This window comes from Dendrobates tinctorius, unplaced genomic scaffold (genome assembly GCF_039654945.1).
Source record: "Dendrobates tinctorius isolate UK_male_01 unplaced genomic scaffold, ASM3965494v1 ptg000056l, whole genome shotgun sequence".
NCBI lineage: Eukaryota > Metazoa > Chordata > Amphibia > Anura > Dendrobatidae > Dendrobates > Dendrobates tinctorius.
In genome coordinates, this window is record NW_027361724.1 from 14291369 (window position 1) to 14315391 (window position 24023).

Here is a 24023-nt window from a genome sequence, read left to right on the forward strand (position 1 = left end):
ATACTTGGATACTTTTTAATTTACCGTACACATTAAAAGCACTGAAATCATCTGAATATACACATAATTAGGAGTTTTACTATACAAATTGTAGAGAAAATATCATAGAATACAGTAGTATACCATCTGTGCGGTCTGATATCGGGGAATTCAGGGTGGGTTCACACGTTGCATATTTGGTGGGAATTATACTTGCGGAATTTACACATGTATAAACCAACAAAAGAGGACACTTAGTAAGTCTGTATGCACATTTTATAAGTGCATCTACATTAGATACAATTTATACCATGCTTTACTCACTATTTATCCATTCTTTTACATTATTTATAATTTATTAGTATTTATAATTTATATTTTTTCATATTACACTTTATATTAGATACAATCAAAGTACCGTACTTTTCTGACTATTTATCAAGCTAGTTGTATACTATTTAAAGCATAGTATAATTATTTGATATTGTAGCTCTATCTACATGAGATACAATTACAGTATTTGACTCACTATTTAACCCCTTCATGACCGGAGGTATTATCGTTTTTGCGTTTTTGTTTTTTGCTTCCCTTCTTCCCAGAGCCATAACATTTTTTATTTTTCTGTCAATATGGCCATGTGAGGGCTCGTTTTTTGCGGGACAAGTTGTATTTTTGAATAACACCATTGGTTTTAACATATTGTGTGCTGGAAAACAGTAAAAAAAAATTCCAAGTGCGGTGAAATTGGAAAGAAAAAGTGCAATCGCTCAGTTGACTAAAGCTGACCTAACATTATGATTCTCCAGGTGATTACGAGTTCACAGACATCAAGCATATCTAGGTTCTTTTTTATCTAAGTGGTGAAAAAAAATGTCAAACTTTGTTTAAAAAAAAAAAAAAATTGTGCCATTTTCCAATACCCGTAGCGTCTCCATTTTTCGAGATCTCGGGTTGAGTGAGGGCTTATTTTTTTTCGTGCCGAGCTGAAATTTTTATTGATACCATTTTGGTGCAGATAAGGTCTTTTGATCACCTGTTATTGCATTTTAATGCAATGTTGCAGCAGCCAAAAAAACATAATTCTGGCGTTTTTACATTTTTTCTTGATATGCCGTTTAGCGATCAGGTTAATGTTTTTTTATTGATAGATCGGGTGATTCTGAATGCAGCGATACCAAATATGCGTATGTTTGATTTTTTTTATTGTTTTATTTTGAGTGGAGCGAAAGGGGGGGTGATTTGAACTTTTACTTTTTTTTATATTTTTAAAAACATTTTTCTTTTTTACTTTTGGCTTCCTTCAATAATCTCCATGGGAGACTAGAAGCTGCCGTAACCCAATCGGCGAATTACTCACTTGCTATGAGTGCCGTCCACTGGGCGGCGCTCATAGTAATCTGGCAGTGACAATCATAGAGGTCTGCAGGAGACCTCTGGTTGTCATTGATGACCCGCGATCATGTGACGCTGGTCACCGATGGGCTGATTTCCAGTGCGATTGCCGGAAGTTCATGTTAAATGCCGCTGTCAGCGTCATTTAACTCGTTAACAGCCTCGGCACATGTCAGCTAAGATGTGGGCTCACCACATTAAAGGGAGGGTGTCCGACATCAGCGTACTATTAGGCTATGTGTACACACTGCAGATTCACCTGCGGGTTTTTTCCCGCTGAACCGCAGGTAAAACTGCAGGTAAAGTGACCTGCGGTTTTGCTGCGGTTTGGCCTGCGGCTTTGCCCTGCGGTTTCACACCTCTACTATGTTAAAGGTGTGAAACCGCAGCAGAATCCGCAGAAACAATTGACATGCTGCGGAGAAAAAAACGCAGCTTTTCCGCAGGTAAAAAACCGCAGCGTGAGCACTGCGGTTTTGAAAACTCATAGGCTAACATGGTAAAGTATCATGTCTGCGGAACTGCTGCAGTTCTGCAGGGCCAAAACCGCAGCAGAACTGCAGCAAAAACCGCAGCGTGTGCACATAGCCTTACACCCGATGTCAGAAAGGGCTTAAAGTGCTATTTTATATATTACAAATAGTCATTTATCACATATATTTTTTGATATTGTAACTTTATATTGGACTCAACTGCAGTGCTTTGTTCTCTATTTATGTTAATTTTTTATTATTTATAGTGTATTATTTATATTATAACTATATCTACTTTTAGATACAATTCCAATACTTTACTATTTATCATGCTATTTCTTATATTAATATCATTTTATAACTATATCTAAACATTTAGATACAATTCCATTACTTTACTCACTGTTTATCATGCTATTTTCATCTAATTTATAATATATTTTATATTAGAGCTATACATTAGATACTATTCCAGTACTTTGCTGTTTATCGTGCTATTTTTATATTATTTATAATGCAATACTTTATCTTAGAACAGTAGATACAATTCCAGTACTTTGCTCACTGTTTATCATGCTGTTGCTTATATTAATATTTTAGAACTCTATCTACATTAGATACAACTCCCTCACTTTACTCAATACTGTATTTATCATGCTAATTTTTGTTTTGCTTCACGTGTCCTTACAAATGATCTTCCACATCCCCCTGACTTCTTCACAGCTCCTGTGCAGAGCAAATACTGACAGCTAGTGTAGAGAATGCAGGAATCACCAGCTCTGCAGATCAGGGCAGGAGAGGTAGGCGCTAGGACCCTGCAGACGGTAGCTCCAATGCCCTGCACCCTCCAGCCTTATCACAAAGCAGTGAGCAGCCGGGTGTGAGTGACTGTGTGCAGTGCAGAGAGTGTGTGTGGGTGCTCCAGGACTCCTCCAAGACCCCCTGACCTTCCACCCTGGAGATGATCCTCAGGTAAGGAGCTGCATGCTGTCATTGTAGCAGAGCTTGTTGCTGATTTTCTGGAGTTACTTTGTGTCTTTCCTGCAGGGATACAGGGCTCAGGTGTGCTGTACACTGCTGTGCGCCTCCTGCCTGGCATCTTGTAACTTTTATGCTACTTTGTGCACAAGTCCTTGTAGTCCATGTCTGTGCACTTCTTAGTAGGGTTCCTTTGTATGATCTTTTTTGGCTGTCTTGCCCCATGGTCATGTTGTGCCCATTCACATGTCACAATTCCTTAAGACATTTCCTTCTTGCAGGTGTAAGAGGCTCTTGCTGCTCTACGCTGCCTATCTGGCCCTTCTGGTCTCTGGCCAAGACAAAGGTAAGGAGAGCCCTACATTTCAGGCTGGAGAACAACTCTTTTATTCACTGGAGGCGTCTTTTTTCTTCTTCTTGCTTTTGAATGTTGGGTGAAGTAAAGTACATTGAAACTTCAAGGAGTTATTTAAGGATTAGGGGAGGTGATGGTGTGGGACATTGAAAGCAGTGGTGGGGGGTGGGGTGACATTCGGGATGCCCCCTCTCGCTGGGTGTTCGTTGGCTGCTATACTCGCCACTTCACCTGTTTTTAGCTGGTTGTATTATTTTACCAAGTGACACAAGTTCAGTAAATGTCACGATATAATGAACTTTCTGCATTTTTATGACCTGGGTCAAGTTTTGCCTTCACTTGTCGGATGGGTGACTAAGACCGATGGGCACCATCCTGAATTTCCGGAGTGACGTAATGGGGTCATGTTCTGCACATCAGCCACTTTTATGTGGTTCCATGCTACATGACATGTGTCGAGCTGGCAGCTAAGAAGCCATCCATAAACTCCACATCACTTTGTCCGTGGCGTGTTTGGAACATGCTTATTCTTGCTATGAAAAATGTATTAAACTTTATATAACATTTGCATTCATCGCCAAGATCCTCGCTAGTGAAAGGCCTTTGTGGACAGATTAGATTACTTGCTTTTCCTTTTATTCTATTCCTGAGCGGTATTGGAGGAGAGTGCAGTAACTCCCCGTCATGGGCAATTTATTCTATTCTAACTGCAGTATTAATTTGACCAGATTTGTGAAATGCGGTTTATAATCGACCAGTAGGAGGCGATTTGCTTGAAAATCAATGCAGAATTTAATATTTTTGGAAGCATGAATTATAAATGACTGCAGTAGTAACTAATGTATTATAAGATACTCAACCCAAGAAAATGAATAATTTTACTATGGGTCAAATGAATATAGTTTTAATGCCACACCAAGTCCGAGCCATGTTAAATAACGTATTATCATTATATTCAATAGGCGGCACTTTTCGACAGGCTATATATTGTATACCTTTCTAGTATAATGGCATGCAGATCTCTTCCTATGTTAGTCAGGCATTGCTGAACTTCAGAGGCATAGCTAGGGTTTTGTTTCGGGCGGGGGGGCAAAACTTCTGTGTGGGCCCCTAACCTGATAACCATAATCACAACTATGGTTGTGCCCCTTAATAATGCACTCCCCATAGGCCTCCATAGAGTATAATGCACGCCCCATAGGCCTCCATAGAGTATAATGCACGCCCCATAGGCCTCCATAGAGTATAATGCGCGCCCCATAAGCCTCCATATAGTATAATGCGCGCCCCATAAGCCTCCATATAGTATAATGCGCGCCCCATAAGCCTCCATATGGTATAATGCGCGCCCCATAAGCCTCCATATGGTATAATGCGCGCCCCATAAGCCTCCATATGGTATAATGCACGCCCCATAAGCCTCCATATGGTATAATGCACGCCCCATAAGCCTCCATATGGTATAATGCACGCCCCATAAGCCTCCATATGGTATAATGCACGCCCCATAAGCCTCCATATGGTATAAGGCACGCCCCATAGGCCTCCATATGGTATAAGGCACGCCCCATAGGCCTCCATATGGTATAAGGCACGCCCCATAGGCCTCCATATGGTATAATGCACTCCCCATAGGCCTCCATATGGTATAATGCACTCCCCATAGGCCTCCATATGGTATAATGCACTCTCCATAGGCCTCCCTCTATATAGTATAATGCACTCTCCATAGGCCTCCCTCTATACACTGCCCATAGGCCTCCCTCTACATAGTATAATGCACTCCCCACTAGCCTCCCTTTATATCAGGAGTCCCCAACCTGTAGCTCGGGAACCGCATGTGGCTCGCGGTCCCATGAATTGTGGCTCACGACTGTCTGCCAGCTTGGTGCATTAGCTCCAGGTCTAGCAAACAGGTATGAAGAACACATCTCATAATGGTGATTTTTTTTATGTAGCCCTGCACAGAAGTGCAGATCTGGACGCACATATGCTGATCTTAGGGGTTTAGAGATGTTTTAGGTATAGTACGCTGGAGGATACTACCTGTTAGAGGAGGTTCTTGAAGCTGGATGTGACGGTGTGTTGGGAGTCCTTGATGGGAGAATACTGAATTGGGCCATTGTGAGAACCCCTGGATCTCAGTGTACTGCTTTGGAGTGATTTCTGTGGAAAATCTTTGGTTATCATTATACCCGCAATGGGGGCTTTGGTTGACACTGAAGGGGACAGGAGCAGGAGGATGTTGCTCGTGACCCCCTCTCAGAGCTGAATGTGGCTTGTGACCCTCTCTCAGTGCTGAATGTGGCTCTCAGGGTCAAAAAGGTTGGGGACCGCTGCTTTATATATTATAATGCACTCCCCATAGGCCTCCCTCTATATAGTATAATGCACTCCCCAAAGGCATCTATATAGTATAATGCACTCTCCAAAGGCGACTATATAATATAATGTACTCCCCATAGGCCTTCATACAGTGTAATGTACTTCTCATAAAAAAATACAATACTCACCTCTGCTTCTCGTTCTCCCGCTGCTCCAAGCACAAGCACGTCTCAGGACAGCGGGCGCCATGTACTGACATCGCACCCGCTGTCAGTGTCTGCATCATTGACACCAGACACAGGGGGGGAATGATGGGAGAATAGGGAGCGAATCGCTTTATCTCTCATCTTTGATTTGAACTGTACCGATACAGTTTAACTTGCGATGATGGGTGGAAAGCCCAATGCTGGCACCGGGCTCCCCCTGCTCACAGGGCCCTTAGTGACCCGATGGCAGTGCAGGGAGATCGAGTCTTCCTTGCTCTGCTGCCGAGTGTAACTTTTCAGAGCCCCGATCTTGGGATTGCTTGGAGGTTACGCTGGTTCGGACCCCAGCAATCCACAAATTTCCACTATTGGATAGAGGATAACTTGTCTTTTTGAGAACAACTTTTTAATATAAATATTCGATTTTTGCAGCGCAACCTTGCTAGTTGTGAAGTGATCTATCAACAATTAGCTATCTGGTGGACTTTTGTATAGGAAACCAAGGATCTGATTGGAGGACTTATTTTTTTGACCAATCCTTTTGTTTCCCATAGACATTAGTGGTGTCGCAGGTATCTGGCAATCATATAATAATGTGTATGTGTATTCTGTATAGTAATTATTTCTCAGATTGTACTTATTCATCGGCTGTATAATTCCCCTATACCTCTGCCTACCCATACTTAAGATCTATCTGTTGTAATAAAATAAAGGAGTATTCTGGTGTGAAAATCTGATAGAATCAGAAGCACTTTGCAGACTTGTAAATTCAAGAATCCATGTAAACCTGACAGTTAAAGGGAATTTGTCACCCCTTTTTAGTGATATCATGTAAAGATATCACCATATTGTGCGTCCCATAAGGATTCTTTTAGGATTTTTTTTATTCCCCCCTGACCCCGCACCTTTGATGCAAAAATACCTTTGTTATGTTGGTGAAGAGGTATGCAAATCGCCGCGGTCCTGTCCGATGGGCGTGGCTTAGTCGTCTTCTCCCCCCCCCCCCCCCCCTCGGCTTGCTGACGCGTAATCATGTGTGAATATCACAGATAACGTTGTTTGCCGTGCTTGCACATTCAAAGAGGCCTCTGGCGCCTGTGCAGTATGCTTTGCCCAACTGTGGGCGAAGCATATAAGCGGTACTGCGCATGCGCCGGTATTTTCCAGCGAGGTCTATGCCCTGGAAGTGTGTCCTGCATGTGAAGACTTCCGGGGCATAGACTGTGCTGGAAAATACCGGCGCATGCACAGTACCGCTTATATGCTTCGCCCACAGATGGGCAAAGCATACTGCGCAGGGCCAGAGGCCTCTTTGAATGCGCAAGCGCGGCAAACAACGTTATCTGTGATATTCACAGATGAAGATTAAGCTCAGCAAGCCGAGGAGGCGGGGGGAGAAGCCGACTAAGCTACGCCCATCGGACCGGACCACGGCGATTTGCATACCTCTTCACCAACATAAAGGTATTTTTGCATCAAAGGTGCGGGGTCGGGGGGAATAAAAAATCCTAAAAGAATCCTTACTGGATGCACAATAGGGTGATATCTTTACATGATAGCACTAAAAAGGGGTGACAGATTCCCTTTAAAGGCAACCTGTCACCAGTTTTTCACTAAATAAACTAACTCCACCACCATCTTTACTAGCAATCAAGCTACTGTGCATAAGTGCCCAGCAAAATTGCTTATCTAAGAAACTAGTTTTTATAATCCTCCTGTGCTGTATGCTAATCGGTGCGGTCCAGCCCGATGGGTGTCTCTGTTCCATGCTTGGCGCCTGCTCTATCCCGACGGTCATCTGCCCTCCTGCCTTGGTTGACGTGGCTGACCTCTCCTACATCATGCACAATCTGTTCAACTCTCGCGCTTACACACTAGAGCAGAGTTCCCCAACTCCAGTCCTCAAGGCCCACCAACAGGTCATGTTCTCAGGATTTCCCTTGTATTGTACAGGTGATGCAGTTATCACCTCTGGGCAATACTAAGGAAATCCAGAAAACATGACCTGTTGGTGGGCCTTGAGGACTGGAGTTGGGGAACTCTGCTCTAGAGAACAAGAACTGTGAACACACAACAGACTGTTGATGATGTAGGAGACGTCAATCAGGGCGATTGCCATGATAAAGGTGGCGCTGAGCACAATCCAGCAACATCCATGGGACTGTACCGTGTGATATTGGTATATTTCATCGCTAGAAGGCGTCTAGTTTTTAGCTCTTCTTGTGTAGCAATATTTTGATGTGTTTCTTACACTAGCATCTATTATGCACTATTGTTTATTAGGCCTCATTGCTTAGATATGCCTTGTAAGGTATTGCAAAAATTTAGGCTGGCTTAACTTAATATTTTGGGATTAATCCTTTATCCTCTATCCATTAGATAGAGGATAATTACTAATCGCTGACGGTCCTATCTTTTGGAACACTCAGAATCCCAAGAATGGCGTTCTGGATCCCAGGAAAGGGTTCTCTCGAACGGAGAAGAGGTGTGCATAGGGGATAACTTAGAGGGATTGTCCACTACTAGAAGAACCCATTCTTGAAATAAATGTTTGGCCCCAATAAAATAACCTATACTCCCCTTCCGTACCGGCGCAGTTACAGCGTTGTCAGCACTCACTGACCCTGGGCTCTCCTGAGGTGGTGTGACACGTGTTACCCGGTTCCCAATGACCCAGCGGTGTCACTGTCTCTGATTTCGTACAGATTGAACATGAAGAGGAAGTCAGGGATCAGCTGCAGCCTGAACTTCCTCTTCATGTTCAATCCGTACAAAGGCGAAGACATTGACACCAGTGCTGATTGGCCACCAGGCACCACAGGTCACAACATTGCAGGAGAGGAGAGTCCCGGGACCACAAGTGCTGGAACGGCAGTGGCACGGGAGTTGAGTATAGGGTTTGATATTTTATCGGGGCCAAACATTTAGTTCAGGAAGGGGTTGTCCAAGTAGTGAAGAGCCCTTTTAACATATTGGGAATAATCCTTTAACCTATAGCAATTGTGTCCAATCAATGAGCTGAAGACAACTGGTGACAAAGTTGTGCGCTTTATATATTGGTCCAACATCCTTTTGCTAAAGAAATGTTGCATGCAACATTTTTTTTCTGACGCTGAAGTTGTGCAAAACAGAATTAATTTGTGATAGAGACCATAGCTAGTTTAGTTACATTGGTTTAAAGGTTTGTTCTCCCCCCGCTATATGTCTATATAGCCAGCAGTGGCGGAGGTTATAAAGCATTCAAGAGGGATAAGTTAAGTTGTTTCTGAAGCTCCATGAAAGTTACAGAAACCAAGTGGAACATATAACCTTGGTGTTCCCGTAATCCTGGTCACGTCTGGCTGCTGCATATAGTCAGGTATTCTCATCAAATCCATGAATGGCTCAGATGGGAATTCCCCATTAGAAATAATTTGGTATGAAACCAGGCAACAATGACCACCGGCCAAACCTTTTTAAAACCAGTGTGCAGTAGATCAATGTGTGCACTCTTGTCTCTTTTTTTTCTATTTAAGGGTGAATTTCCGCAGCAAAATCTGCATTATATGCGCAGTGTTTGCATTTACCCCAAGTCTAAAGTCACAGTTGCTGTTGGAATGAGTTGCCTGATTCAATCATAGATGTAATTCTAATATTGAGATTATTCAGTAGTTATTAATGAGCTGCCATTATTGCAGTCATTCAGTTCTCTGGCAACTTTAAAGATGCACTGCTATTAAAATTTTTATGGGCTAAACCTGTTGGAAAGTACATGTAGTGTAGGTGCTTTAAAATACTCACCAATCGCCATCTTCTCCAGTTTCCAGCACGGCTCCGGTCCTCTTCTGTGTTGCATGGCTGAAGTTCTGACACTCTGGATCTCACTGACGTCTATGCGTGAGCCAGAAGTCATTTTCATAGTGTAAGACTATGGAGAATCAGAATGAGTTTCCATAGACTTACATTGTAATATCGTGTTCCGGCTCACACACAGACTCGAGTGAGATCTGGCGAGTCAGTATGGTCATCATGTGACTCGGAACAGTACCGGAGTGGTGTGGGAAATTAGAGAAGATGAGTACCTACACTACATTTACACAGGTTTAGGCCATAAACATGATAATGGGAGTGGTTCTTTAATGAAAACATACAACACCGATTGCATATTACTTCAGGGCTATAAGACATTAGCCCACCCACAATGATGGTAAACTACCTACACCACATGTTACACATCTCAAGCCTTCCTAGCCCTAATTTCTATGCCGTTTGAGCATCTTGTTAAAGCTTAGTGATCACCTGAACTATATGCACCAGAACATTTGCCATTACATGCCAGAGAGGCCATCATTACTATTTAAGTAGGCTACCAATCTTGTACAATGGCTCACGGCTTATTGATTTTAACAAGATCTTTTACATCGGCAACATAAAACAGTCGACTGTTTGTAACAGACCCATAAAATGGTTGAATGGGAGCAAAATTAGTATGGAATGAGCCAAGGATTTGCAGCACTATGCTTGGATCATAGTTTGAGTTAGCAGTGGATTTAGGGCATATAATAAGAGCAGACAACTTTAGTGGCTTAGTCATCAAGCCGTCTGGAAGGGAAGGTAAAACTTTCTGCTAAATTCACAACGAGGAGTGTCAAGTGTTAGCTTACAGTTTTCTCGTCTGGTGGAGTTTATCACTCTCTGATGTATTTCATTCTATGTTTACTGCAAAATACTTCTCATGTGTTCAATGATGATGTCACAGAGGCAGGAAAGACCCCACACAGAGGAATATAGAGTTTGACTTATATACAGATATATAGATGTGTGTGTGTGTGTGTGTGTGTACATATATATCTATGTGTATGGGAGGTCTATTTATTTGCTTTCAAGGCTCCCATACATAACAGATGTTGGCCGATTCTGCTGAGGAGGAGTAGGGAGGCCCGGTACACATTAGTTTTTCAGTTGAACCTACCAATATTGGTGGGTTTGGCCGACTTCTGCTTAATGTGTAAAGCGGGCCTTAAAAAAAAAAAAAAAGTCTACTCTCAAGAAAGGGGCCTAATGCAATTGTACAACTTATCCAAAGGCTGATAACTGCCTTTAATTAGAGGTGAGTTTAGGTCCAACAGGTCAATATCAAGTTCCTGGATAAGTTAAGAGACATCTATTCATCTGTACGGTATGCACTTTAAAAATATTTCCTTAATTAGCAAAAAATGTTGGCGGAAGCAAACTGTGAAGGTCACCATGCACCTTCAATAGCTGTTGGCCAGACAGAGATATAGAGTTCTCCATATGGTTACATGTTAATCAACCTTACCAGAGGGTGGCTATGTCTTGAAAGACCTGGTCCTGGGTATTGCCATCACCATGCTTTACATGTAGCTATCAATCTAGTTAAACCCTGAATTAGCACTAATTAATTCAAAGTAGATGTTGTGTAGTAGATCTTTGTTTCCAGCAGTTGGATATTTAACCCAAACACCAGTGTTCCCATAATCTGGACTAATCTCATCATCATTGTCTTTCTTATGGCCCTTGCCATGTAATCATTTGTCCCATATTTATTAGCCACAACTTCTCTGTGTGATTGGAGAGTGGAGGTAAAGACTTTCGGAAATGGAGTCCACACACAGATATGCTCACTTGAAAATGTCTTTTTGATGTGGTTTTTTCCTTTTTTTGTTAATCTGCAATTATCAAGCTGGATTCCTGAGTAAGCATTCCTGGAGGAGGTACAGGCTGTGACATGGCCTGTGGAGTGAAGAATGTGAAGAATTGTAAACCTGTCCCCTCCATACTAAAGGGAAAAGTTTGGAATACAGATAATGGCATCATCTACTTCATCTGCCTTTAAGTAAGGCTTTTGTCCTTCCTGAGCTGCTTCCCATTCTCCAGAGCTCTTCATTGTGGCTTCTTATTTAATGACCCCTAGTTTTCATTATCTTGGAGGTTTAACAACCAAAATATTGTATATGTGTTTAAAAATTCATGGATTAAAAGTCTGTGTTCACATTGAGTATTTTGAGGAGTTGTTTGGAGGTGATTCTCTCATATCCTCCTTGAAAACTCTCTTTTAATTCATTTCAATAGGAAATCCACTTTGTTGTTCCTATGAGGCTTTTTGTTTCCTGAAAAGCTTTTGAAAAATGCCGGGTGGGAAAAAAGTGCATGTCATTTCTTTTGAAGCTTATCATGAAGGAAACCTCTCCAAACTAGGCACTGTCCAATCAAAAGGCTGCAAAACAAAATGCTCCAGGGAAAACCCCTTTTTAAAAAAAAAATTGAAACTCTCTTCAAAGCTGGTCCAAATTCCTCCAAAAACTCCCCAAGAAAGAATTGTTTCCAAATGAGGTTTATTCTTGAAAAATGTAGGATTTTTGACTCCTCAAAAACCTTATATCAAGCCATACACACTACTGTAGATCGCGGTCTGCCGAACGATGCTTCAGCTGATTGTTTGTTTGGCCAACTCCCATCTCAGCTTATTCTCCTATACACAGGAGTTGTTAGGCCAAGCGCTCCTATGTTCTCCATGAGATAGTCACCAGTTGATATGTCGTTAGGCAGCTTATCACCGGGAGAACAGTGCGGTAGACACCAAAATCGGACAAGCCCAATTGACCTCTTCTGCAACAATCAGTCGGCCGGTTCCCTCATACACAACAAACCATCGGCTGAACTCGAGATATTCGTGGGTTTAGACTACAATAGTCTAATGTATATGAGGGCCTGGAGAGTTTAGTCCAGTTGGCAACCAGATAAGCCCTGAGTACAGAATTGTTGTGAGTTCATTTTCCCCTTCATTACTGAGGCCCGAGGAACTCCCTCTTCTGGTAAAGAAAGGTAGTGAGCCTAATTATCAAACGGAGGCTGATGATGATGAGTGGCTGAGTGGAGTTACTGACTGGATATAAGGCTGCCGACGCCCTTCTGCCCTGCGGGTGATTTCTCTGTGGGATCCTTGGAGACCAGTCTGAATTCCTGCTCCTCTAAAGCTAAGTTTGCTGCTCGGCCTTTTGCTTTGGTGCTTTGACTTTGTTTTGCTTTGTTTTTCTGGATTTCTGCCATTCCCTGCTGGGGTGTGCTGAATTCATTTAGCTCTGTCTTCTGAAAATACCTGAGTGCTGATTTAGTTTTTGAAGCCTAGCTGCTTCAGGGCCTTTTTCATATCAGCTTGTTGGCTTATGTCTTTGATAGGGTTTTGGCAGATTGCAGACAGCAGCCTTCCTGTCCTTTCCTATCTAGGTAGTTTTGGGCTCCGTCTTTGCTCAGTCTATCTTTCTGTCTGTGTTAGTATTTTCATCTTGCTTCACCATCATTATATGTTGGGGGCTGCCTATTGCTTTGGGGTCTGCTCTGGGGCAGTTTAGATTTCCCCTTTCTTTCTTTAGGCCTATGTAATTCTCCGGCTGTGATCGAGGGGTCTAGGGCATCGTAGGAACCCCCCACGGCTACTGCTAGTTGTGTTGATAGGTTCAGGGGTCTGCAATCTGATAGTTGCCAACTTCTCTGGTTTTCTGGACTTAGCTTGTATTTCTGCTTTTGCCTCCTACGGTGACTTATTCATAACACAGAATGCCTTTTAATGTCTTAATTACTGATAGGTCTGAGCTCTGCTTCTAGAATTCAGGCATGAGGGGCAATGTCCAGCCTCCAAGAAAACCTTTCTTTGAAGAGTCTGTGTAAACATGTACTTTGAGTCATTGAGAATGTATGCAAGGGAGAGAGGGGAACAGCCAGACAACTCTATGGCCTGTTTTTCTGATGTTGAATAAGCATTAGGAGAATTATTAAAATAAAGAAAGTAAGCAAGGAGGAATTATATTTCCTCTAAGGGCCCTGTCACACATAGCAACTTACCAGCGATCCCGACAACGATATCAACGTGTCAGGATCGCTGGTGAATCGCTACATGATCGCTGGTGAGCTGGCAAACAGACAGCTTCACCAGCGATCAGCACAGCGACGCTGAGAGCGCGGCGTCGCTGTGTTCGTTAGTTACCAGCGCACTGATGCAGGGAGCTGGTAACTAAGGTACACATTGGGTTTCTAAGGGACGCCCGTCCCTTGGATACCCGATGTGTATGTTAGTTACCAGCAGATCGCTGGTCGTCCCGCCTGTCACACGCAGCGATACGTGCTGGCCAGCGGGAGACCAGCGACCAAAGAAAAGTCCAGAGGTTTCCCAGAGCGATCAGCAATACCGGCAGGGGGGCCGGTCACTGATCGCTGTCACACACAGTGATCTTGCTGGTGAGATCGCTGTTGTGTCACAAAACTTGTGACTCAGCAGCGATCTCGCTAGCGAGATTGCTATGTGTGACGGGGCCTTAAGAAAAACAAGATTAGGAGATCACAGTAGTCATGCTAATCAGTGCCATAAATTGAAGCTTGTGTGCCACAATGCAAAATCTCCAAGAAGGGCCGCTAATTATTATTTCTCTAAGGCCAAAGGGATTTTTTTTTTTATTCACCTAGGCTTCAACGGTGTGACCTCAACCCTTCCACCAAATGTAGTTATGCCCATTTTCCCATCCTCCTGGAAAGGTGTGATGGGGTACTAAAAAATAGAGTAATACATCATTGTGTTCTTCTTTCATGCATTCATCTCTAAATCGAACTTTGGTTTAGAAGGGGCTGTTTCTCTTTGTGGAAGCCACCAATTTCGAATAAGGAGACTAATCAGCCGCACAATATTCCCTAGGAAAAAGGGTTTGTAAATTACAGTATCTATCCCCTTAATAGGAAGAAAGCTGTCCGTCTAGTGGCACCTATTGTAGGTAGCTGCCCTAATGTCTGACCCTTTAACAAGCCTTGTCATGTGACTTTCGATAATTTCCAGAAATGCTTAATAGTTCATTGATTGGAATTGATATGGTCCTTATGGTTTATACATTGCCAGGAAAAATTGATTATTGGAGTCTTCAAAGAAAGAATCAGAAAATTTTAGAGATTTTTTTTTAAAAATATATTTTACATCTACACAATATGTAAAACCTCACAGATAAGGAGATGCTCACATTATAAACTTGTTGATTATTGCCATGTATAACATAGTGGTGAAGGTAACAGATAAAGAAGGTCCCTGGAAGTTTGTCAGTGCCAGCGATTGCATGGCACCTCTTGCTGACAAATTAGTTGCTTTGGCATCTGTCCATGGAGCAACATTAAACTCTAAAAGCAGATAAAGGAAGCATGTTATTAACTGTGTACAATAGGGATGCAAAAAGAGATTCTCAGACGTCAGCTGGGTCTTATCCAAGAAAAGGTTAAGAACCCTGAGACAGATGAGTCTCACGGAGATAGAGATCTAGTCATACAACTTATATTTATAGTCATCATTTCAATGAATTTGAGCTCTTTTGTACACCGATGTTCCCAGGGTTTCGGGCACTTTGATTTGTTTTATTTTTAGCAGAACTTTTCCATTATTTGAGGAATTTGCACAAATTATAATTTAAGTAAAATATGTAACGCTCACGCTCAGATGGCTAAATGTCCTGGAGCGGGGGTACGGTGTATATATAGAATAAAATATTATAGCCAAAGATTTCTAATTTGGACGTGTGCCGAGTGCTATTCAGTTGCTTGACATTGGGAAAACCTTACCATATACAATATGGTCAAAATTGTTTTAGTAAATAGCTGACCCAGGTTACTAAATTGAGCACAAGATCATCTGTAAGTAATAAAAGGATTTTCTGAGGTCCTATAAAAAAAAAATAAAATTAACCATAGGGAGGAAGTGATTAAAAAAATAACAAAAGGGCCTATATTTCCCTCCTAAATGGCCTGCTGCTCTTGTACTCTCTGTCAGTCTAGCCTTACTTTTTTGAAGCCATAGTGTCTGTGTCTACCCCCATGTGAATAAGGCAGTCAATCACTTAGATTAGTGGTCTTGTGCCATATAATACGTAATCCAGTGATTGGTTACAGAGGTCATGTGAGCACACGGGGACACCAAAGACCAACAGGTAGCATGAGAATAGCAGGCACTTTAGTATAGTTTCTATAATTATAAGTGTTATATCAATGGTATTAAAAACAGTTCAATATTTGCTCCATCAGACAAAATACTTATAGCACATGCTTAAACATTTTGCTCACTTCTAAGTGTTTAAAGGCAATATTCGCACCTTAAAAAAAAATTACACATAGTCGCTAACAGAGGTCATTAACCGCTCCTGCCAAAGATTCAGCTGCTCCCTATCAACAGAGCACAGTTTTTCTTCCTGTTTTCCTCCTTTTGACAGGATGGGACTACTGACATCATGATTGACAGCTGGCTTCCCCAGTTAGGCAGCGGAGAGTCAGCTGTCAATCAGCATGACACCAGTAGCCCCGCCCTGTAAGTCTGTGACCGCTCTGTGCCAGCGAAGGACGGCACCGCATACATCTGTTAGGTAGAAACTACCTGCCTGTTAGTGCTCAGGCACATTTTTGTTTTAAAGTCTCGGATATATCCTTTAATGTGCTATTGTCTGAGAAAAGCAAAGAAAAGTGTAGATTTCTAATGGCAGAAATTGTTTTACATCAATAAAACTGTTTATACTGAGTGCAATACCGTTTCACATGTATATCTTTTCAAGTAGGTATTCTTGGTGCCCAAAACATAAGTGGTACAGTAGAGCTGAGAAAGATTTGTGAACCTCCTCCTACCCGTGGGCATCCCCCGGATCCTCTTTTGATGAGTAGGACCAACTTGACATCATCTGCATGGTTCTGTTAATCAGAAGAGGCGTTTGGGATGCCAGCAGGTAGGAGGAGGTTCGTGGGGCTCTGGACAGGTGGTCATTGACTACAGATGCATTCGCTGGACCATGGTACTGGAAATCTTCTAGTTTATCTCTACTGAATAGCTCATAGTTCAAAGTTTTGATCTCGTTATAAGATTCAATTTGGGACCACATGGCGCCATTCCAACAATCAATGCCCAACATTTTTGCAGCTATTGCTATGTTCCAAATACTGTTCTTGTCTCCATATTTAGATAATTTTAATATCAGCTGGTACAGAAACTGTATTACATATAATGCTACTGTTCATTTGCTTTATTGGTCAACCAACTATTGATTTATAGCATTTTCATTACATAATACGTCAAATAATTAAAAACTGGCTTTGATCCCTGGAATATTCCCAACTGACTATCTAGCTCTTGGCTCTGTATTATTTGATAAAGACTTGTCAGCTGGATAGCTCTGTAGAGGGTTGATTTTAGGTGTTGCTACTGGTCTGGAACTGACTATGTCTTCAACCAGGCTCTTAACTTCTTAAGGTGGCCATGAACATTAGACTTTGTTCACCCAAACCCACTATTTTCCACAGGACCAGTCCACTATATAATGTGTGTTAGATGTTTATTTGGCATCCAATATGTAGATTTGGAGAGTTGTTAGACCAGCCATCCTTGAAGGTATGGCCACCTTATTAACTTATTTGGATTGATCGATAAATAATTAAAATTTTCTCAAGATTCACCTATTTGCTAAACTAAAAAAAAAAACAAATTCTAGCATATTTAGCAATGGGATTTATCTTGCTGATCTAACAAATGCATGTGGGATTTGTCAAGGAACGTATAATTGACATTACTATTTAGTATGCAAAAAAACGACTAACTTACGCTTTGTAGTTTTCACAATTACTCATGTTTAATTATGACCCAGCAGGGACCACACAATATAACAGGTTTTTGTGCTGAGTTCATAAGTGATTGGAAAACTATTCATCAGTCATTTTAAACTTTTTATATCATTGGCCGCCGCTATGGTCATTATATCAGTAGGTCAGCTACTTTTGGGATTTTTGTGAAATTTCTTGCTAGGCCTTATATATAATCAGAATATTGCCTATTTTGTAAATAAGGTTACTTTTTATTTTTTCCTATTTTTCATATTTTCTATTTATTTAAACAAAATTGCATTTTTACATTGGCTATTTGGATTTTTTTTTTTAGACTGTAACTTCCTGTTTCAGGAAACAACACCTGTACATAGCCACAGCGAACAGATCCCAACACCATCTTTTGTATTGAATAATCTAGTGATCTTATGTAAAGGTCATTGTGAGGAGAAGGGGAGCAAGGTCAGCTGTGACATTACTTATTGTGATTGGTGGATCCTGTGTTGTCAGCTGTGTATTCAAATCCTGGCTCTGATTAGAAGAAGCTTGCAATAACTCTTGCTGAAAGAACCAAAGTTATGAGTCTAAACGTCAGTTTCTACAGACCGACCGGCGTCACGATACGAGCCCTGATTGGTAAAGTTTTACCAAACTGGGATCGTTTAAATGCCTGTCTACACAGGCAAACGAGAGGAAGCGATGCACACTGAGCGATAAGGTTGGTCTGTGTGCATTGGCTGCCTTTGTTAAAAACAAAACAAAAAAAAAGGCCTTTTATGTGCAGGATAATGGACACTGTTTCGGAATAAGTGTATTCTTTGGAAATGCACTCACCTCTAGTGTTTTTTTTTTAATATTGAAATAAACACTTTGATTACTGCTGTCCTTGGACAAATTTGGTCTTTAGCTATTGAAGCCGATGTTGTAACACTGCCAGATGTTGAGAGAAGGTCTGACCAGATTTTCCGCTGCTTGTTGCATGAAGAACGCTCCAAACGTATGGAGCAGATTTACATAGTAGTGTCTTTCTATTTCTATTATTAAACCATTACACATTTCAATCTCGGAATCTGAGGAAATCCTCGTTCTGAGGCTGAAATGTGCACTATTTGGTTAAAGTCTCTCAGTCCCATTGTATGGAAACGTATCATCATTTTGTACCAAAAAATAGTTTTATTTCTCAATAGTAGAGTATGCATATATAACTGTATGCTCCTCCTGGGCAAAAACAAAGATCGGGGTAACAATTAAGCCTCAAAGAAAAATAGAGAAATATAACAGTTGTGTGAAATGGTATGAATTATTTTATAGACCCCTATTTTGGAGCTCCACTGAGGATTCTCACAGCCTATGATCAATTTGTCTCCTCCACTGTTAATAGGAGGCCCATCAGTCAGACATGTATGACTTATAAAATAACAAAATGGAATAAATTTTCCTCCTAAATGGTTTGCTGCTCTTTTGCTCCCTGTCAGTCTAAGTTTACGTTGCTGAAATGATAGGGTCTGTGGCTACCTATAAGTGAATGGTGCAGTCAATCACTTGGATTAGAGGTCTTGTGCCATACAATACTTAGAACAGTGATTAGTTGCAGTGTTCATGTGAGCAAACAGGGACATCAAAGACAAATAGGCAGCACGAGAATAGCAGGCACTTTAGTACAGTTTTTAGAGCTATAACTGTTATCTTTATGGTCCTAAAAACCGTTCAATATTTGTGCCATGAGACAAAATACTTATAGCACATGTTTCAACATGTTACTTGCTTTTAAGTATTTAATGATCTATTGTCAAATGAAATGATAGATTTCTAATATCAGAAACTATTTTACATAAGTGTTTAGGTAGGTGAGCCAACTGGGGGGGTGGTCCTTCTTCCGCCACAAACAGACTCAAGTCAGACACCGATGTGCATTCAACAGGTCCTCTGTTATGATTGGGTCACCGAGGAGGAAAACAAAACCAAGGTAAGTCACAGAAAACCAGAGAGGTTGGTAACTACGCGGATTGCAGACTCCTAATCCTAACCACACAACTAACAGCAGCCGTGGAGTGTACCTACGATGATTCTAGACGCCTCGTCACAGCCGGAGGACTAAAAGGGGAAATATAAACTGCCCCAGAGCAGACCCCCAAAGGAATAGACAGCCCCCACACATGTATTGACGGTGTAACAAGATGAAAGCACAAACACAGGCAGGAAAATAGGCTGAGCAAACGATGAGGCCCACACTAACTAGAAAGGAAAGATACTGTCTGCAATCACGCCAACAAACCCTGCAAAAAATGTCCAACACTTCTGATAGCAAAAAAACCCTGAAGTCACTAGACTTCACCCACTATATCAGCACTCTGGCATATTCTGAGAACAGAGCAAAAAGATGCCAATCTAATAAGGGGCAAAAAGCAAACTGGCACATACAGTAACATAAGAGTAGAAATTCAGCACAGCCCCAGCCAGGGCTGGCTGACCACACAAAAGCTGAATAGACCAAACTAAATCTAATGTGTACATTAGCAGAGAAAACTTAGCTTGAGAAGACAGGAACTGAGCTGGAAACCAAGACCTCAGGAGGCAGGAAAAAATCACTAGCATGGGAATAGGGAGTCGGCTGTCTTAAATCCAGTCTGAGACTCCAGATTTCCAATGGTCGTCCTCGTTATCAGGTGGCAGGTCTCTAATTAGATCAGCTTCATTACCTCCTGCCACCACCAGAGAGAGCCCGGAAAGAGAACTCACAACTCCTCTGTCAGCACAAACAGTTCCCTCACCAGAAACCAGAGGCAGACCAGAAAATGAGTTCACAACAATCCTCTTTATTGGCCGTCCTCTTGAGGGGGGACTGTCTTCCTCCTTAGTCCCTTCTGGAGCTTCTTCTCTGTCCGTCTCTCCCTTCAGTCTTCTCTCCTGAGCTCCTCATCCTGGACTGACTCCTTCTGGAACTCTCTACCCCTTCTTGAATTCCCCTCTAGAGCTCCTGTAACCCCGCCCCCCATGACTGTGCTGTTTCGTAGCCTTAAGCTGCTGTTAAGCCCTGTCCTCACTGCTCCTTGCTCCCATCTTGTGGCCAAACTGCAGTACTACACCTTCTTCTATTTCTGCTGCCCTTGGTCTCCCCCAAGTGGCAAAACCCAGTACTTCACCATCCTTCTCCTCTGTCTAGCTGTCTCCCACCTTCATATACAGCAGTCCATGTCCAGCACACTGTACATTACCCTCCTGCTGCAGACAGGTCCATAGGTCAGTCCACTTCCCCTACATTTATATGGGAACAATATCTTTTCATGTGTGCCCCTTTCCCAGTTGGTGTTTTTGGTGCTCAAAAAATCAGTGGTAGGGCTGAGCAAAAAATCCTCTTCTGTTTAGTAGGCCCAACGTGACATCATCATAGCCGCATGATGCAAGCGTGGTCCTATTAGTCTTTTACACTTTGTCTCCTTCACTGTGGTCTTAGGAGACCCAGCAGTCAAACATGTCTGACATATCCTTGATTCCCTTTCTCAAAAAGTGATGTTACTAATATTATTTTGATACTCCTCAAACAGGGAAGTGAGACAATATTAATGCCTAAGGGTAAATCTAGATTATGAAAACCCACTTCTATTTGGATGAAAAATTCAGCACAGTTTATTGGCTTTTTATTCATTGGACAGAAGCAGTTTTCTTCTTAGATAATCCTACTTTTTCCTTGTTGAAGGTGTAGGGTCGAGGGCCGGACTGGGGGGGTGGTCCCTCTTTTACCGCGCAAAGACGCGGTAAAGACACCAGATGGAGGCAGATTTCGGGTACAACAGGCCCAAATTTATTTCCAGCCGTCCGTCTGACGGCTCCAGCAATACACCGCAATTCTTTCACGGTCCTCCGTTTCCAGGCCCCGGTATACACACACCGTACTTTCACTTGAGACCTGTATACACACACCGTCCCTTTTCAGCTTAGTGACGTTCCTGCCAGTTTGGTCACTGTGGCCGCCGTAGGCCTGTACACCAACAGCAATTTTACTGGTCAGCTGTCATCGTCAAATTCGGTATGCTTTCCCCCGGGACCTTCTCTGTACTGCGGTACTTTGTGTCAGGACTACCCCACCTGACTTCTTTCCTCCTCAGTCCCCTGGTTTAGCTCTCCTCACAACACACAATTTGTCACAGACTTCTCGTCTCTTGAGCTCCTCCCGGGGACTGGAACTTTCTGGAACCCTCCTGTCAAATGTATAACTTTCCCGGTTCCCTGTAACACCGCCCCCCATGACCAACGGTTTCTAAAGCCCTAAGCTGCTGTCAAATCCTGAACTCACACTCCCCCCGCCATCTTGTGGTCATCCAGGGTACTGCACCTCATCTACACTGTTCAGTTGTTTCCCTTCTATCATAACTGACATGTCCGTCCATCCGTCAGGTCACCTTTCCTACACTCCTCCTTCCTTTGCCTATTGTCGTCCCCGACAATCATAGTCCCTGCCTTCGTCGTTCTGAAGCTTCCCCTACTCTCCCTTTCTGTCACCTTCCACTATCCGGAACGCCCTGACCGAGGCCTCATGCCTACCAGATTATTATGCCTATTGTCAGCGTCCGCCTTCTTTCTTCTGGGGTGTCCGTGGTGTCAGGGACCTGATTTTGGACTGCTGTCTGTTTTCACATCTTCCATGTCTTTGCCTTTCTCTCAATAACAAGTCATGGTCAGCGTCCCGGTCACACTGACCCTCTTATCTCATAGTCCCTTTGGTCCCACAGACCCCCGTACCCGGACCTGTTGCAATTTTCTTATGCATATTATACATTAATCCAACTTTATAATAGCACAAGTACCCCCTTTTTTTTCCATTTACTGTTTCTTTTTAGCCAACACACAAAAAAAAACATAACAGGTTTACTCCCCCTTCCTTGGACATTGACACTTCCCTTTTTTTTCTGTATTTGCATCCCCGCTATGTCAGGCAAAACATTTTAACTCTCCTATAGGAGTAAGAGGGGAAAAAAAAACCAAAAAAACCATTTTCCTTTAACCAGGACGCAAACTGTCCCCATGATCTGCATAACAACGCAGCGGTTTCCCGACAGTCCAAACCATCTTCTGGTAGCAAGGGGCCCCACAGCCGTGGAGCTCCCAGGATGCAGGGAGTGTCCTTACAGTCCTCTCTACGGGGGGTTCATGTTCCTCGGGTTCGGCAAGCACTGCTACCGCATAGTAGCCGTGGGGTCAATACTCCTTATGGTAGGATACCAAGTCCCCCTCTTGCAAGGCCCGGCCATGACATATAGAGGTCACATTAATATACACTTTCTGGCCGGTTGCGAGGTCTCGAATGAACCCGTACCCTTTTTGTAAGTTAGTATACATGAGCCATCCCAAGGATCGTGTAGCCGCCATACCAGCCTCTCCCCTCTCATGGAGCAGGTTCCACACTTCCTGCTCCCTGGCCGCCTTCTTTTTGATGACCTCCGCGACCCAAACAGAGGGTCCAGCGTAGGCCCCGGAGTTCGGTGGGCGGGACGTAGCCGGGGTTGAAGGCAGAGCAGAGGAGGCCGTAGATGTCAACGGCCCAGCAGCCGCTGGGGCTGGGCGGCGGGTAGGGGCAGCCGTAGTCTCCGATGAATAAGCCGCAGAGCTCCACAAGTAGGCCGCGGCCGGCTCCGGTGATGACGCGGAAGTGACCGTGGGGCAGGCCCCCCCCCCCCCCCCCGAGTTGCAGGCGGGACTGGAGTAGTGGCCGGTTTCATGGACGAGGCCGCTGCTGGCAGGGGGGAATGTAGCAGCATCGGCTGCGGGCAGGCTCTGCACCAGCTACATCGGGCGTGGAGTCGCCTGGCGATGTGGCTCGGGGATGGGAGCGGTGGCATCACTCAGCTCGGCGTAGGCCGTAGAGCCCTCCGCGGCCAGGCTCTCCGGTACACGGGAGGCCACGCGCTGCGGCCGAGTGGTGGAAGCCGCTTGCGGAGCCGGGGGAACTCTCACCTTCCCTGGCGCCGCGGCCTCCGGCACATCATCCCGCGGCTCCTCCCGCAGCCTCTGCTCTTCACCCCGCCGTCCGGCAGGGCTAGCCTCCAGGCTCAGGGGTTCCGCGGGGAGGCTCTCCGGTGTTGTCTTTGGCGGCCGCTCTCGCGGGGCCCGCATTCGCTCCTCTTCTTTGCCAGAGGTCGAGATGGCTGTCCGTGACTCCCATGTGCAGGTCTCCCAGAGAGACTCGATCTCCCGACGCCATCGCCACTCCAGGCATCCGAGGCCTCGACAACTAGAGCGTCGCATCCTGTCCGGTGGACAACAGTCAAATGGCGCCAAACAGCCGCAGCCTGCCTTTTCTTCAGAGCCACTCCCTCTGTTGGGTGGGGCAATGGCCAGTTTCTCCACCCAGCTGCCAAGGTCCAGTATGTGGGAGCGGCGGCCTCCTGGCACACTTCTTTTCCCCCAGGGGTACGTTGGAGGGGGCCCCAGGCCGTCCGGAACAATTGCAAACACCCGGGCCTCTCCCCTGCATTGGAGCACCACCGCCATCTTGGACAGAACCTGGTGCCGCCCCGGATCCTCTGTCAGCAGCACACATCCACAACAGCGTCCCCAATTTGTAATCCACAGGTCAGCAAGTTGTAATCCACAGGTGTTGATATTCCACAACATAACAGTCCAAGTCCTTCTCGGTTCTACAGATGCAGGCCTGCCGCGGAAGGTATCGTATTAGCGGTAGCGATCCTGCCGACTACGCCAAATGTAGGG

The 24023-nt window shown here is 43.7% G+C and overlaps 1 protein-coding gene across 1 annotated transcript in view; it reads left to right on the forward strand.

The window, feature by feature from the left end:
* Window positions 1-2584: 2584 nt before the first annotated feature.
* COL18A1 (collagen type XVIII alpha 1 chain) overlaps window positions 2585-24023 on the forward strand; it is a 250975-nt gene continuing 229536 nt past the window's right edge. Inside the window, exons 1-2 of the mRNA XM_073577508.1 lie at window positions 2585-2816; window positions 3104-3168. Of these exons, the coding sequence (XP_073433609.1) occupies window positions 2806-2816; window positions 3104-3168 (76 nt within the window). The 5' untranslated portion in view covers window positions 2585-2805. The remainder of the gene's footprint in view (window positions 2817-3103; window positions 3169-24023) is intronic.